The following is a 14020-nucleotide window of genomic DNA, read 5'->3' as shown; positions in this document are numbered from 1 at the left end:
ACCCACTAGCAGACATGGACATGATTCATAAGGGAAAACATGGGTACCATGTATAAGGGGAAGCATTTTTCAGTGTGATGGGAATATCAAAGCCTACATCAACACAGGCATCTAAATGCCTGGAGTTCCCCTGTTCTTTTTAAGTTTTACTTGTGTAAATCATGAAATTAGAACATGAATTTGCTGAATCAAACCTCAGGGGTAACAAGACTCATGTTCTTCAAGCAACATTTAAAATTCCAGAAACACTTTTTAATTGGATAGTAGGAAAAATTTCTTTACTGAAAGAGTAGTCAGACATTGGAAGAGGCTGCCCAGGGAGGTGGTGAAGTCACCATCTCTGGAGGTGTTCAAGAAATGTGTGGACACAGCACTTCAGGACACGGGTTAGTTGGCATGGTGGTGTTGGGTCGGTGGCTGGGCTTAATGATCTTAGAACTCTTTTCCAACCTAAATAATTCTATAATTTTTAGGGTTAATAGTTCCAGGAAACTAAAAGTTCAGTAAGTTTTTAATAAAATGACTGGTTACCACATCATGGCTGTGACAGTACTGTGTGTCAACAGAAGATGAAATGCAAACAGGCACTTCTGTGTGAACTGGAGTTATATACATGTCCTCATTGCAACTTCCATTGCTGCAAATCGTGATGGAGAGTCAATTGAGTGCACTGCCTGCATTCAAATGTTTCCTTGCAATGACTGGCAGAGGTTTGGTGCTGGAGGGTTGGCTGTGTTTATGTCTTACTTCATTTTTTGTTTAAACCATATCATATACCTCGCTGTGTTAGTGAATAGAAGTGTTTCCCACTCGGTGTCTTCTAGTGGCCAAGATCCCAGGATACCAGTCAGAAACCAAGTGCCCTTATACTCAGTAGCTAAAAAGCCTCCTCCAGCCAGTTGTTTGTCTACAGTCTCCTGGAGGGCTCCACAGAACTGCCTGTTGGTGAGGCTGATGTTGAGTGTTTGTTGGCAGTCCTCAGCAGGAAGGTAGGAAACCTGCAACTCCTCACCTCGCAGTTCATCGCCTTCCAGTCTCCAGGCACTGACTGTACCAGCGAATTTTGGGATTAAGATGTGTTCTGCAAAGTCTCTTTCAGGCATGCAGAGAGGAAGCTGGTGGCTGCTGCACTCAACGTGCTCCTGAAGTTGCAGTAATGCGATGTTGTTCTCACCAGTGTCTTCATCATACCGGATGTGGATGTGTTTCTCACTGACTTCCAGTATTTTCTCAGTTCCCTTGGGCCCTGTGAAGCAATGGCATTTCACTTCTTTTAGGAATAATTTATAAGAGATCTGAAAACTGCATGCAAACTGACAGCTGCCTTGTCTCACGCTCAGAAATACATGCAGAAACTAAAGGTGCTCTTTCCTGAAACAGCTGCAGTAAAGGCCAACAAGGAATGATGTCTCGACAGCTTTTTAATTCTGTGTGGAAAGATTCTTGATTTCAGAAGGAAGAAAAAAAATCCAGCAAGTGAATTTTGGCATGTAGCAAAAGTCACCTCCAAATCCACCTGGTTAAGCTTGTCCCTAGCTGCCAAGTTCTGAATTGCATTTGAGAGGCTGTCACCTCTTTCCTTGGCTCGGGAGGTATGGGGCAGCTGTAGTTCCAGATCAAGATACTTAACTGAGATGCTTAAATGAGATGGCAGTAGATTTTTTTCCTTTAATAATATTTTTATGCAGCAAAAATTTTAGTAAGCTTTTTTTTTTTTTTTAATTTTTTTTAAAAAGAAAAATACCTCGTCAACATTAGAACGTGCTACAACAGGAGAAAATAGATGGATCACCTACCAGCACCCACCCTGATTTCAAAGTGGCTATGCAGAAGGGCACACTCTGCTGTAGTCAGTACAAAGTTGCTCTTCAGCAGCACTCCTCCACAGAAGCCCTTCCCTTCTGAGTTTAGCATCAGGGCCTAGAAAAATGCAAAAAAGATGATGGGTAGCACTGCCCATGTCAGGTTGAATGATGGGTTTCATGAAGTGCTAGAAATACCTGCCAAGGAAATCTCTCATCATGTTTCTTCCTTGATCCACTTATCAGATTGTCACTGTCTTGAAGTCTGCCACATGCACATTGATCTAGCAAATGAATGAAGAAAAAAAGAAATCAAAACCTCATGCTGTATCATTTCAAGAGAACTACTGCTTGCCTAATGCCTTAATTGTTTCTACCTTGACTTGGGGTTTCACTTTTGCACCAAGGAAAAGGAGAAGGACAATTCCTCAGCTCATTAAAATTGGGATAATTCATTTGGCATCTGTAGTCTAATAGCTTAGTGATGGCAGTAAAAAAACATTTTTGGCCACTGCATTAGGCTTGTGGTCACCAAATTTCACAGTGCCTTGAAACTACTGAAATGAGGCTTCCTCTCCCGCCAGCCATCAGCACAGCTTGCTTGCTCTTCTTTGTATCCTGTATCTGAATGGCACCAAATGCCTGGTTACTGAAGCCCCATCTGGACAAGGTGAAACATGAGTTTTCCTTGTTAAAGTTGTTACTCCAGGGGTGTACATGCCTTTCTCTTCCAGTTCAGAAAGCAAACATGCTTCTCAAGTTGATAACTCTAGTTACCTGCATTTACCACGTTTTCTGTTCACCTTGTGGCATGGTCTTGGGTCACTCAAACTGGATCCTGTGTGGGTAAAGCTCAACCAGAAAGCACCCTTCGGGAGCTCTCATAACATACTCTCACAGCAGATGGGGTGCTTATTCTACAGCACTAATGTAGAGCAAAGAAAAGCCCACCTGAAATGTACACTGGATGTGGGCATCAAGCCTTCATCACCAAAAGTGGCTCAACTCCTGTTCAGCTACACTACTTGCTAATATAGACAAGAGCCTAAGTATACTACTGTGTTTTTAGTAGACTGAGGGGATACATGGTATGAGATGGGGAAAAATGAAGAGGGCTACAACTTTGAAAGGTATCACTTCAAACTAATGTAGTAGCAAATCTTACACTACATTTATCAGAACCTCAATCACAGACAGATCTTCAATGCAGCTCCTCTTTACCAAGCACAGGAGTGGAAAACTTGGCCCTGTGAGTGTTCTGTAGGATGATTTTGCCCCTGTACTCAGCACTGGTGAGGCCACACCTCAAGTTCTGTGTCCAGTTCTGGGCCCCTCAGTTCAGGAAGGATATCGAGGTCCTGGAGCAGGTCCAAAGGAGGGCAACCAGGCTGGTGAAGGGACTCGAACACAGATCCTATGAGGAGAGGCTGAGGGAGCTGGGGGTGTTCAGCCTGGAGAAGAGGAGGCTCAGGGGAGACCTCATCACTCTCTACAACTCCCTGAAAGGAGGAGGTAGCCAGGGGGGGGTTGGTCTCTTTTCCCAGGCAACTCTCAGCAAGACAAGAGGGCACAGTCTCAAGTTGTGCCAGGGGAGATTTAGGTTGGACATTAGAAAGAATTTCTTTAGTGAGAGGGTGATCAGACATTGGAATGGGCTGCCCCGGGAAGTGGTGGATTCTCCATCCCTGGAGATATTTAAAAAGAGACTGGATGTGGCACTCAGTGCCATGGTCTGGTAACTGCAGTGGTAGTGGATCAAGGGTTGGACTTGATGATCTCTGAGGTCCCTTCCAACCCAGCCAATTCTATGATTCTATGATGGAAGTATTTTATGCTGATCTGTGCTTAAATGTTCAGATCAAATATTGTTCCCTTTACCACTGCTCTGGCATCTTGAGTGGTGGTCCCTAGATTCCTCCTGTTTCTGCCCATCACTTAAGTCTCCAAGCAGACTGATTGCATCTGGGTATCAGGTGCTGGCCTGCCCACCCCAGCACAGGGCATGTGCCCCCTGTACTTCCAAGTTCACACTTACCTAATGCAATGCACTCTTTTTTATCCTTTCCGAGCTCATAGCCATCAGCACAGGAACAATGGTAGGAATTGCTTCCTGGGTAGCAGAAGTGGTGACATCCTTCTTTTGCTTGGTGGCGACATTCATTTTTGGCTAAACAGGATAAGCAGAGGAAAAGCATTGGGAGCAGCCCTGCAGAAAAGGCTCTGCGGGTGCTGGCTGGCAGCAGGCTCAGTGTGAGGCAGCAACTACCAGGGCAAAGTGTATCCTGGGTGACATGAAACCCGGCATGACCAGCCTGCCAAAAGAGGAGATTACCCTCCTGGGTTCAGCATTCTGTCCTGGTTTGGGCTAGGATAAGGGTAATTTTCTGTCTTGTACTTCTACTTTCAGCTGCATTTGCTGAAATTAACAGCAAGTTTCTCAGTGTCTGCTGCTGGGACTGATAGCACTCGATGTTTATAGTCACAGCCAGAGACAGATGCAGAACCAAAGCCACTGCTCAGTTCTGAGGAACATTTTGCCCTCCGGGAGGAGAGAAGGAGTAAAGAGGTCACACCTGAAGCCCTCCATTATGGAGGAACAGACAAGAAAAAGGGAGTGGAACATCTCCCTTATGAGGAAAGGCTGAGGGAGCTGGGTCTCTTTAGTTTGGAGAAAAGGAGACTGAGGGGTGACCTCATCAATGTTTTCAAATATGTAAGGGGTGAGTGTCAGGGAGATGGAGTTAGGCTTTTCTCAGTGGTGACCAGTGATAGGACAAGGGGTAATTGGTGTAAATTGGAGCATAGGAGGTTCAAGTTGAATATCAGAAAAAATTTTTTTACTGTAAGGGTGACGGAGCCCTGGAACAGGCTGCCCAGGGGGGTTGTGGAGTCTCCTTCACTGGAGACATTCAAAACCCTCCTGGACACGTTCCTAGGCGATGTACTCTAGGGGGCCCTGCTCTGGCAGGGGGGGTTGGACTAGATGATCTTTCGAGGTCCCTTCCAACCCCTAGGATTCTAGGATTCTATGAAGACAGATGGCCAAAATTGACCAGAGTATTCTATCCCATACACGTCATACTCAGTATAAATTTGAGGGACTATGAGGGTCAAACCCCTTCCTTTCCTTCCTGCTTCCCCTTCTTTGCCTGTCCCTGTTTGCTTCAGCATCCTGGGAGGATTCCATCCATTCCTCTGCCTGTGCTCCTGATCCATGCCCTCCTGAATCTGTGTGTTCCTGCCTCCAGCCCCCAATTGCTGCTGACTCCAGGATTCCAGCCTGGACTCTCTCAGGGCTGCCCTGCAGCCTCAGGGATGATGTGAGAGTTATTGGGGAAAAGAAGGGAGGTACGTGGTATCATTTTTCCTGTATATTTGTATATATTTAGTAATTTTTTCTGTTTATCATTACTGTTTCATTGAAGTTGTGTAGTTTAGTTTCCAACCCACAAGTCTTTCTCCCTTATTCTCTCTCCTTCTTTATCTGGGAGGGGAGGGGGATTAATAGAGAGCATCTCTCATTTGGTTTAATTGCCAGGCCAGTGTTAAACCATAACAGATCTCACGTACTGTGTGCAGGTCTGGGCCTCACAGTTTAAGAAGGATGTGAAGGTCCTTGAGTGCATTCAGAGGAGGGCAATAAAGCTGGTGACAGGACTGGAAGGCATGTCCCATGAGGAGCAGCTAAGGACTTTGGGTTTGTCTAAAGGCTGAGGAGTGACCTCAGTTCTCTTCAGAAGTTTCCTGAGGAAGGGAAGGTGGAGAGGGAGGTGCTGAGCTCTTCTCCCTAGGATCCAGTGATAGGACATGTGGGAATGGTTCAAAGCTGTTCCAGGGGAGGTTTAAACTGGACATTAGCAAGCGTTTCCTTACCAAGTGGGTGGTCAAACACTGGAACAGGTTTCCTAGAGAGGTGATAGTGCCCCAAGCCTGCTGATGTTTAAGAGGCATTTGGAGAATGCCCTTAACAACCTGCTTTACTTTGGTCAGCCCCTAAGTGTTCAGGCACTTGGACTGGATGATCCTTGTAGGTCCCTTCCAACTGAAATACTGTATTGTTCTGTTCTATTCTGCATATCTTGAGTCCTCTAAACTGAACATTTTATACTTATTTGCTTTTTTTGGAGGTGGGTAGATGATCTGGATTGTTTGTGTTTCCCACCACATTGTTTTTTCTGGTGTTAAGCAGAAATTTGAGACATCCAAGTATCTCCAGCTTCTGCAGGTTCACCACTAAGAGTGCCCACCCAGTTCCTCCCTGTACCAGCCTGCCTGCACCTCTTGAGTTTTGGGGAGCCTTAATAACCAGCAGTCAAACTGGGCCTTCATGTGAACCACTGAAAGGATGCCGTGGATTTTCTTTCTGCCCTCAGACAAAACTCTTGAGTATCTGCAGCAGGGGGAACTGGTGCACATGTTAAGAAGGCAGGTACTGATGGAGGGAGGAAAAGGCTTACACTTCCTGCTTTTCAGCAAAATAAATAAATGAATGCATAGCTCTAATTTCTCATGCTTGTGCTAAGAAAATTAAAATTAGCAGCTGCCAAAGATAAAAAAAAGAAAGGGAGCATTAATCACCTTTGAAACATGCTTAGTTGACTTTCTATAGCTGAGTAAACATTTAAGCTTCATCACAAAGCAATAGAAGGAAGAGCCATTTGATGGTGGATCTAGCTCAAAGATGGAGAAATAGCAAGAAAAAAACCCCAACACATAAAGTGGCTCTCTAAGGCTCATGCTGAACTGATTTGGGTCCCCTCACTGGTCCAGGCTGTGTCACTTTCTGTGCTCCCCAAGAAGCTGGTCTGTCTCTGCCCAGTCACACCCCTTATACAAAAAATGACCTTCCCTTGCTGGAGCTGGGGCGTTTCCCAACCCGGGGGACCTCTAAGCCAGCAGAAAAACTGATGTAAGGGCTGGAAAGTAGAACCTGGCAGATGTAAAATTGTAGGATCCGTCCCAGGGTGCTTTCCATGCCAGAAAGCGTCCATTTTGCTTTATGCCTTCTACGCGTCCACTAAAAATGGTTTGGTTTAGAATCACAGAATCATTGAACAGTTTGGGTTAGAAGGAACCTTCAAGATCATCTAGTTTCAGCCCCCTTGTATGACCAGGGACACCTCCCACTAGACCAGGTTGCTCCAAGCCCCATCCAACCTGACCTGGGACACTTCCAGGGAGGAGGCAGCCACAACTTTGGGCAACCTGTGTCAGAGTCTCAGCACCCTCACATTGAAGAATTTCTTCTTTATATCTAACTTAAATCTACCTTCCTTCAGCTTAAAACTCTTAGCCCTCACCCTATCAGTACATGCTCCTGCAAAAAAAATTTTTGCAAGTCCCAGGGGACTGTCTTGTGTGTCTCAGAGGTCTCAGAGGCACCAGGGTGGTTGGGAAGCCCCTGTGGCACCACAGCCCTTTTTCTTCAGGTCACACATGACGTGGGACTGCAACAAGAATAGCATCTGGGGAGCAGGGGTGGCAGTGGGCAGGATTGCCTTTGGAGCCCACCGATGGCAGGGACTTGCTTCAGCCCTTTTGCTGCATCCCCAGAAAAAGGGAGGCTCAGGGGATGAGGCAGCCTGCTTAAACTCGGGTTGCTGTAACATTTCAGCAGCCTGGTAGCAGCATGCATCACCCCTGCTCTGCCAAGAACCACTTCTTTCCTAAAAACTGGTAACTGGCTGTGGTTGATGGGAGATCTGCGTATGGTTTACCCCCTCCCCCAGGAGGAGATGAGGCTGCTGGGGGGAGGAGGCGCTGCCTTACCGAAAGCACAGTTCTCTCCCTCGTAGCCCTCGGCGCAGGTGCAGGTGTAGCCGCGGATGCTGTCCTCACACACTCCGTTGTGCTGGCAGGGGCTGGATGAGCACCTCCTGCCACCTGCAGGAATGACACAAGGGAAGGAGGGATGAGTTGCCGCTTCCACCCCAAAATACACAGCTCCCCCCACCCCTCCCCATAAGCTGCTTGGAGAAGCACTGTGGAGAGCAGTTGGGAAGGAAATGGGGCTGTGTCTCACCAGGCTGCTCTTCGAGAGTCACTCTGACTCAAGCCTCTGCTTTCAGAGACTCTTTTGCTGGGAGGGCACAAGGTGCCCAGAGGTAAAGCCTGGTTCTGGAGGATGGATTGGATTGGATTGGATTGGATTGGATTGGATTGGATTGGACTGGATGGGATTGGATTGGATTGGCTTGGCTTGGCTTGGCTTGGATTGGCTTGGATTGGCTTGGATTGGATTGGCTTGGATTGGATTGGATTGGATTGGATTGGATTGGATTGGATTGGATGGGATGGGATGGGATGGGATGGGATGGGATTGGATTGGGCTGCCCAGGGAGGTGGTGGATTCTCCGTCCCCTGTTTAAGAAGAGACTGATGTGGCACTCAGTGCCATGGTCTGGGAACCACAGTGGTAGTGGATCAAGGGTTGGATTTGATGGTCTCAGAGGTCCTTTCCAACCTGGATGATTCTGTGATGCTGTGCTTGTCTGCTTCAGGGAAAGCACTGACTTACAGTTCATGGACTTTTTACAAATATAATATGAGACTGGTGTTGTAAGTATCCCATGTTAGGTTGGTATACATATGGATAAAGAAGTGATTATATGCATCTATAGATTTTAAAAAAAATTAATAATTTGGCACCAAAATTATGCAGGGAGCAACATCAAACTAGGAGGAAATCTGCCTTTTACACATCTTTACAATTACTATACAGTAGCTTGGACACTGACAAACCAAACACTGAAACAAAAGGCTGCATCACTGCAAATGAAGCACCAGGCAGAAATGCCAGTTTCCCTTTAGGCTGCTCACTTGAAAGACACCAAAAGAGTTTGGAAATGGTCTTCAAATAACAACTGCTTATTGTACACATGAGCGATCAGGGAGCAAGTCAGAAAAGCCTGATTTGAGACATGCTCTTCAGCCTTTCTAAAATGTAAAACTTCATCAGCAAAGTTAACTGCAGTCAGCAGGCTGCCACAGTTGGTATCAGAGATGGAAAGGTGAAAACTACCCAGAACTGGGACAATCCACCCAACCTGCAGGCTATTGCTTAGGCTATGGGCATATTTATCTTTGAGAGTACTAAGTTATTATCTTAAAAGTCATCACCACCCTCAGCTCATCTTCAATGAGGTGTCACCAGCATACCCCAGCACAATTTAGGTCTCCTGAGAGGGTTTTTGGGATGTATCTGTGCAGTCTCATCAGCACAGATAAGATGCAAGAGTTGAAGAGTGAGGGCCTTCAGCAGCAGTGGTTGTGTAGCTGGAGCAAGGGAAGGTCTACACCTACAGTCTTAAGCAAGTTAGATCAATTAATTTCATCCATCTGAAATGGATGCTCAAATATAGGTAAAGAAGTCTCAAACAATGTCTGGGGTCAGGTGGGGTCCTGTAAAAGTGGGAAAAAATAAACCTAGTGCCTAGCTTTACTAAAGCATGAAAGAGAAGATTCCAGGAATTATAGAAAAATCAGCACAATTGCTGTTACTGGAAAGCTACTGGAATGATGAAGCTGTTTGTAAGCTCCCAGCAAAGTAAGATGATTATAAGTAAAAACAAACGTGCATAATTCAGCATCAAATAATCCAGACCCTTAAATCTAACTGTATTATAAGGGACACAGTGGGGAATCAGTGAACATCTTAGAACAGAAATATCTCCATGACATTGTCATTATGTGAGCTAGGAAGACACAGACTACTATAAGACATGCACAAAACCTTTTGGAAAATGATCTTTAAAGAGAGGTTCTTGGTAGCTAAGTTTATTCTGTTAATAAAAGAAGGTCAGGGACACTTGTGATCTCAGGCCAAGTGCCTTGGCAGCCTTAGGGCAAGATGCCAGTATATCAGCTTTTACTTGAAGAGACCAAGGTAGAGAAGTACAAAACAGAGGGTGAGGTAGCAGCTCTGCCTCTCTTCCCAACCCTCTTTTATCCACAATGCAGATTTACCGAATGGACTATGAAGGCAGAGCAACAGAGGTCTATAAAATGAGACTTTGGTAGACAGGATGAAAAATTGTGTTTGTTTAACAAGGGGGAAAAAGCCATGGAAATGCATAGCAACACTCTTCAAAATGTTAGAAAAGATACCACAAAGAAGGAAAGGCACGTTGCTGTTCTGCAGGAAGAAGGGAGGACATAATGTCTTTTAATTACTGCAAGGAAAGCACCTCAGAGGCCAAAGCAAGTAATATGTCTTGATTTTGGCTGAGCTTGTTTAGATGTACCATCCTCAACTTGTTCCTCTTCAGAGAAGCCTAAAGAGGAAGCCTGCACGATGTGCTTAGCACAAACCAAGGACTGAACTTGAAAGAAGTCAACCCCACCCTCAGAGAATTAATGAAAGGCCAGATAATTAGCATCATTCTTCATAGCATTTATAGCACTGATGTTATTCCTCTCTGTAATGGTTCCCTGGACTCAGTGTTTTACTGGCTTTTGCAGATAATTAGTACTAACTGCTTGTTTTGTCACCTCCTTACCTACTGTCTAAACCTAAGGTTAGATATTAATAAAAGCTAAGAGATAATTTAGGACAACACATGCAGAAAAGAGGGAGGGAATAGGGCAGGGTCATGATAAGCTTCTGCTCCGGGCTCCTTGTCTGGGAGGCATCTGGTAACATGAGCCACCCAGCTTTTACAGTTTTGTTTCTTTCCTTGAAGACTGCCAAGGGATGGTGCAGTGCCAGTGTCCAGGGTTTGCAGGCAGTCCAGTAGCTTTTAACACCTCAGGTTTAAGTGCTGGTTTTGTATTTGGGAGGTTTTGCTGGTAGAGCTGTGCTGCTCTGTTGCATCAGCAAAGCAGAGTTCTCAGGTCCCGGGCTGTTTCAGAACAGCCTTAAATTCAGGAAAAGAAATAGCCTGTTTACTATGATAACAGCTTCTCACCTTCATTTTTTATTTGCTTTGCAGTCTTAAATGATTTTCCATACTTATTACTTTTTCAACAACTTTCACACCAACACTTTTCTAAAAACATCACAAGTGGTGAGTTGGGTGTTTCTTGTAGGAGAAACTCTCAGAAAACCAGCACTGAGCTGAAAACATAATGTTCACAGTGTGACACCACTATGAAGGAGGGAAATCAAGAGGCTAACTTACCATAGTAAGCTTCCCAAAACATTTCCTGAAAAAAGCAGAAAAAGGAGAAATTAGATTTTAATTCTCAAATAATATTATATCTTCCACAAATATTTTGGTAAAAAAAAAAAAAATTACATGAGAGAATATGTACATTTAACTTTTTTTTTTAACATTTATACAGTTGCACAACTACAAATTCTGTCCTGCCAGCAAAATTTGCATGAGATGGGAGGGGGTTTGCATCCTGCTTGTTTTATTGTTTCTTAAGAAGCTTGAAAAGAAAAGAAACACTTTGCAGGCAAACAGCTGAATCCTGTAGGGATACAGTTTCCTGGAAAAACTGGCTGGCCATTGTCTCTCTGGTCTGCAGTGGCCTGGGAAGTGACCCCGTCTCATCCTGTCCCACCCTGCTTGGCCCCCAGCAGGTGCTGCTGGAGGCAGAGGGGACAACAGAGAGTGAGTCTGGGGGTCACTGGCACTGGTCACCCCCTTTCTGTTCCCCACTTTTCCTTGGGTGCATGCAGCCAGCTCTTCTGCTGTTTCCCCCTCCCTTGTACCTCCCCTCCATCAACTTTCTCCATGGGAGTTTCCTCTGCTTTCCCATCAGGCACAATTTCTGGCTGGATTCCTCTTAAAGAGCAGAGCATCCAGCTGTACATGTCAGGAGGGCCTGGCAGATGCTGACCAAGTTGGACTCTTTCTATAGATCCCACCAGATGCTGGTGAGTTGTTTCCCTCCAACCAAACACCCCCTTGCCCCTCCTGCTCCCTAGGGGTTGCTGAAGTTACACTTCTATGTGTGGTCACAATGGGACAAGAGCCATAAATTTTCACAACATAAGGCACAGGACACATGGTCTGCAGAAAGAGAATTTGCAGCTGCTAGAGTTGACCTCTGCATTTCCATTTTGACCACTGAATATACCTATTTTCTACCTCCTGAGGTGGAAAATGCAGACTTCACATGGAGAAAACCATCCCAAAACTTATGCAGGCTGTGGAGCTGTATTGGAGAGTAAAGGACCAAGGCAAATTTTTTTATTATGCATGCAGAAAACCAACATACTTACAAGCATTTCATCGTTTTCAAACACTTCTCTTGCTTCTTCATGAGTACATCTCTCTTCAAGGCATTCCCTTTCCAAGCTGCCTTGGAGGACCTCTTCCAAAAGCAGGGAATTGGCACGCCTCTGTCTCTTGATGACATTGTTTGCATCATCAGCTGATATAAATACTGGAGTATTGTGTGACAAAATGCTGACATAAGTTTGTAGATTCACTTTCTTACATATTTTTACCTCCTTTTATGAAAGATAAATCCTTTTGATTGATTCAGGGTTTCAGCCACCTTAAACTTACATGCTGAAAGAGCCCTACTTTCTTAGCCCAAACTCCTGCTGAGGAGTCATAGCCTTTTCCTTTTGGGGAATGCCTGACATGCTCCCAAGCAGGAGGAATCTGAAGCCCTTCCAGACACAGTTTTTTCCTCCAGTGGACAGACACAGCAGAGCTGCTATGGCACAACTGAGGTAAGGAGAGAAATATTAACATAAAGGCAGCGGCTATTTTGTAAGAGTTTATGGGACTCTCAGACTCACCAGCAGAGGTGAAAAGAATTTCTGATTATTTATGGTCATGGATTCAAACTGAAGCTCTTCAGTCTTAGTTCAGGGAGATTTTTTTCTTTTTCTGAGAAGGAAAACCTTGACGTGACTGAGTTCTCAGTCAAACCTCTCTTAAGGTGAATAAATAAAAAGTACCTCTCAGTGATACTCAAGAGTTAAGAGGGCTGTATCATGTACCATCCTTTATCTGGGAGATGCCATAATCATCTTGAATTGAGTAGAGAAGAGTAAAGAAAAATAAAATCAGAAGAGTTATCAGATCTTAAAACTCCTCTTTGCAATGCTGCCTCCCAAAAAATGTATCTGCCAGCTGAATGGCTGCTGCTGTGCTGGAACCTGTTGCCTTTGACATTAAGCAGAATGTGGCTCTGTGTGCCAGCACATCTTTGTCTGTTTACTTTCCAAGCACTGGAGTGCTAGGAAAGTCAGTGCTTTAGACAGAGTGTTTTGAGGTCTTTTTAGTTATTTAATACAGTGTTTGGGGCTTAAGCGCTTCTAGGCACAAAACTTGAAATAATAACACTAGAACTGGAAAAATTGGCAGCAATAACAAAATTACTCTGAAACTGCATACAAATTACTTGTTATCCTTTGAAGGATATCCAATAACAAACAGGCTTCCATGTGATGCTAAAAAATAATAAAATAAATTATAAAATAAAATATAAGATAAAGTAAAATAAAAGCTTTATATTTGTGTTTTGTGAGTAAAATGTTATCTGACACCCCAGTGCACATTTTTGCTGTGTAGTGTTTCTGATGCATCCAGCATAACTGGCAGTGTTCTGCTGTTGCTGCTGATGCTGCCAGGGGAGTTTGGACCTTCTTAAGTTGTCACCATCTTTCTCTTCTCAAGATTGACATATCATGGAGGATCAACATAGAAATAAAAATTTCTTCAAGCTATAACAAGTATGCACCTCAGCCTCTTTCATAAAACTCATTTTTATTTCAGCAGCAACAAGTAATATAAAACAAAATTCTCTTTAGGACCTGTGGCACTCTTTAGGAATTATAAGAAAAGACAAAATATCATCCTGATATAAATGGTGGTAGTTCAAAATTACATTGATTTAGTAACCTACTGTGGTTTTTACTTAACTATATGAAAAAAAAAAAAAACCAAACAACCAAAACAGGTGAAATGTAAGGAAAACAAGGAACAGTTTTCAGTGGTGTCACCCTGGGCGACAAAGCAAACACAATACAAGGTACCAAATGACTGCTGTGTTTCAAAGAGCAGAAGCAGAATTAAATCAGAATTAAAGCCACAACAAACAAACAAAAAAAGGCCATACCTGTCTGTTCTGTCTGAAGGAAAAGGGCAGAGAGAAGAAACAAAATTGTCCAAGAGCACCTTGCCATGGTGACCCTTGGAGCCTGGTGGCCACCAGGCTGCATTCCTGCAGCTTTTGGGGAAATGGTTGCGTGAAAGATGTTGAAGTTTAAAGTCCAGCTGCTCATGAGAGAACACAACCCCTAAGGGCAAAGC

General features: G+C 44.3%; 1 protein-coding gene across 2 annotated transcripts; it reads right to left on the bottom strand.

Annotated features, from left to right (window-relative positions):
- Positions 1-493: 493 nt before the first annotated feature.
- Positions 494-13980, bottom strand: PROZ (protein Z, vitamin K dependent plasma glycoprotein). Of its 2 annotated transcripts, XM_071744035.1 has the most exons (8): positions 13827-13980; positions 11974-12137; positions 10922-10946; positions 7572-7685; positions 3838-3969; positions 2001-2086; positions 1797-1920; positions 494-1246 (listed from the first exon to the last, which is right to left on the bottom strand). In XM_071744035.1, exons 1-8 carry the CDS (start codon positions 13927-13929, stop codon positions 744-746), a joined length of 1251 nt encoding a protein of 416 aa, XP_071600136.1. In that variant the 5' UTR covers positions 13930-13980; the 3' UTR covers positions 494-743. The 2 variants fall into 2 exon arrangements, with proteins under 2 accessions (XP_071600136.1, XP_071600141.1); XM_071744040.1 differs by lacking the exon at positions 3838-3969.
- Positions 13981-14020: the final 40 nt, after the last annotated feature.

This window comes from Heliangelus exortis, chromosome 1, assembly GCF_036169615.1.
Source record: "Heliangelus exortis chromosome 1, bHelExo1.hap1, whole genome shotgun sequence".
Taxonomy (NCBI): Eukaryota; Metazoa; Chordata; class Aves; order Apodiformes; family Trochilidae; genus Heliangelus; species Heliangelus exortis.
This window is presented reverse-complemented; position numbering and strand designations above follow the sequence as displayed.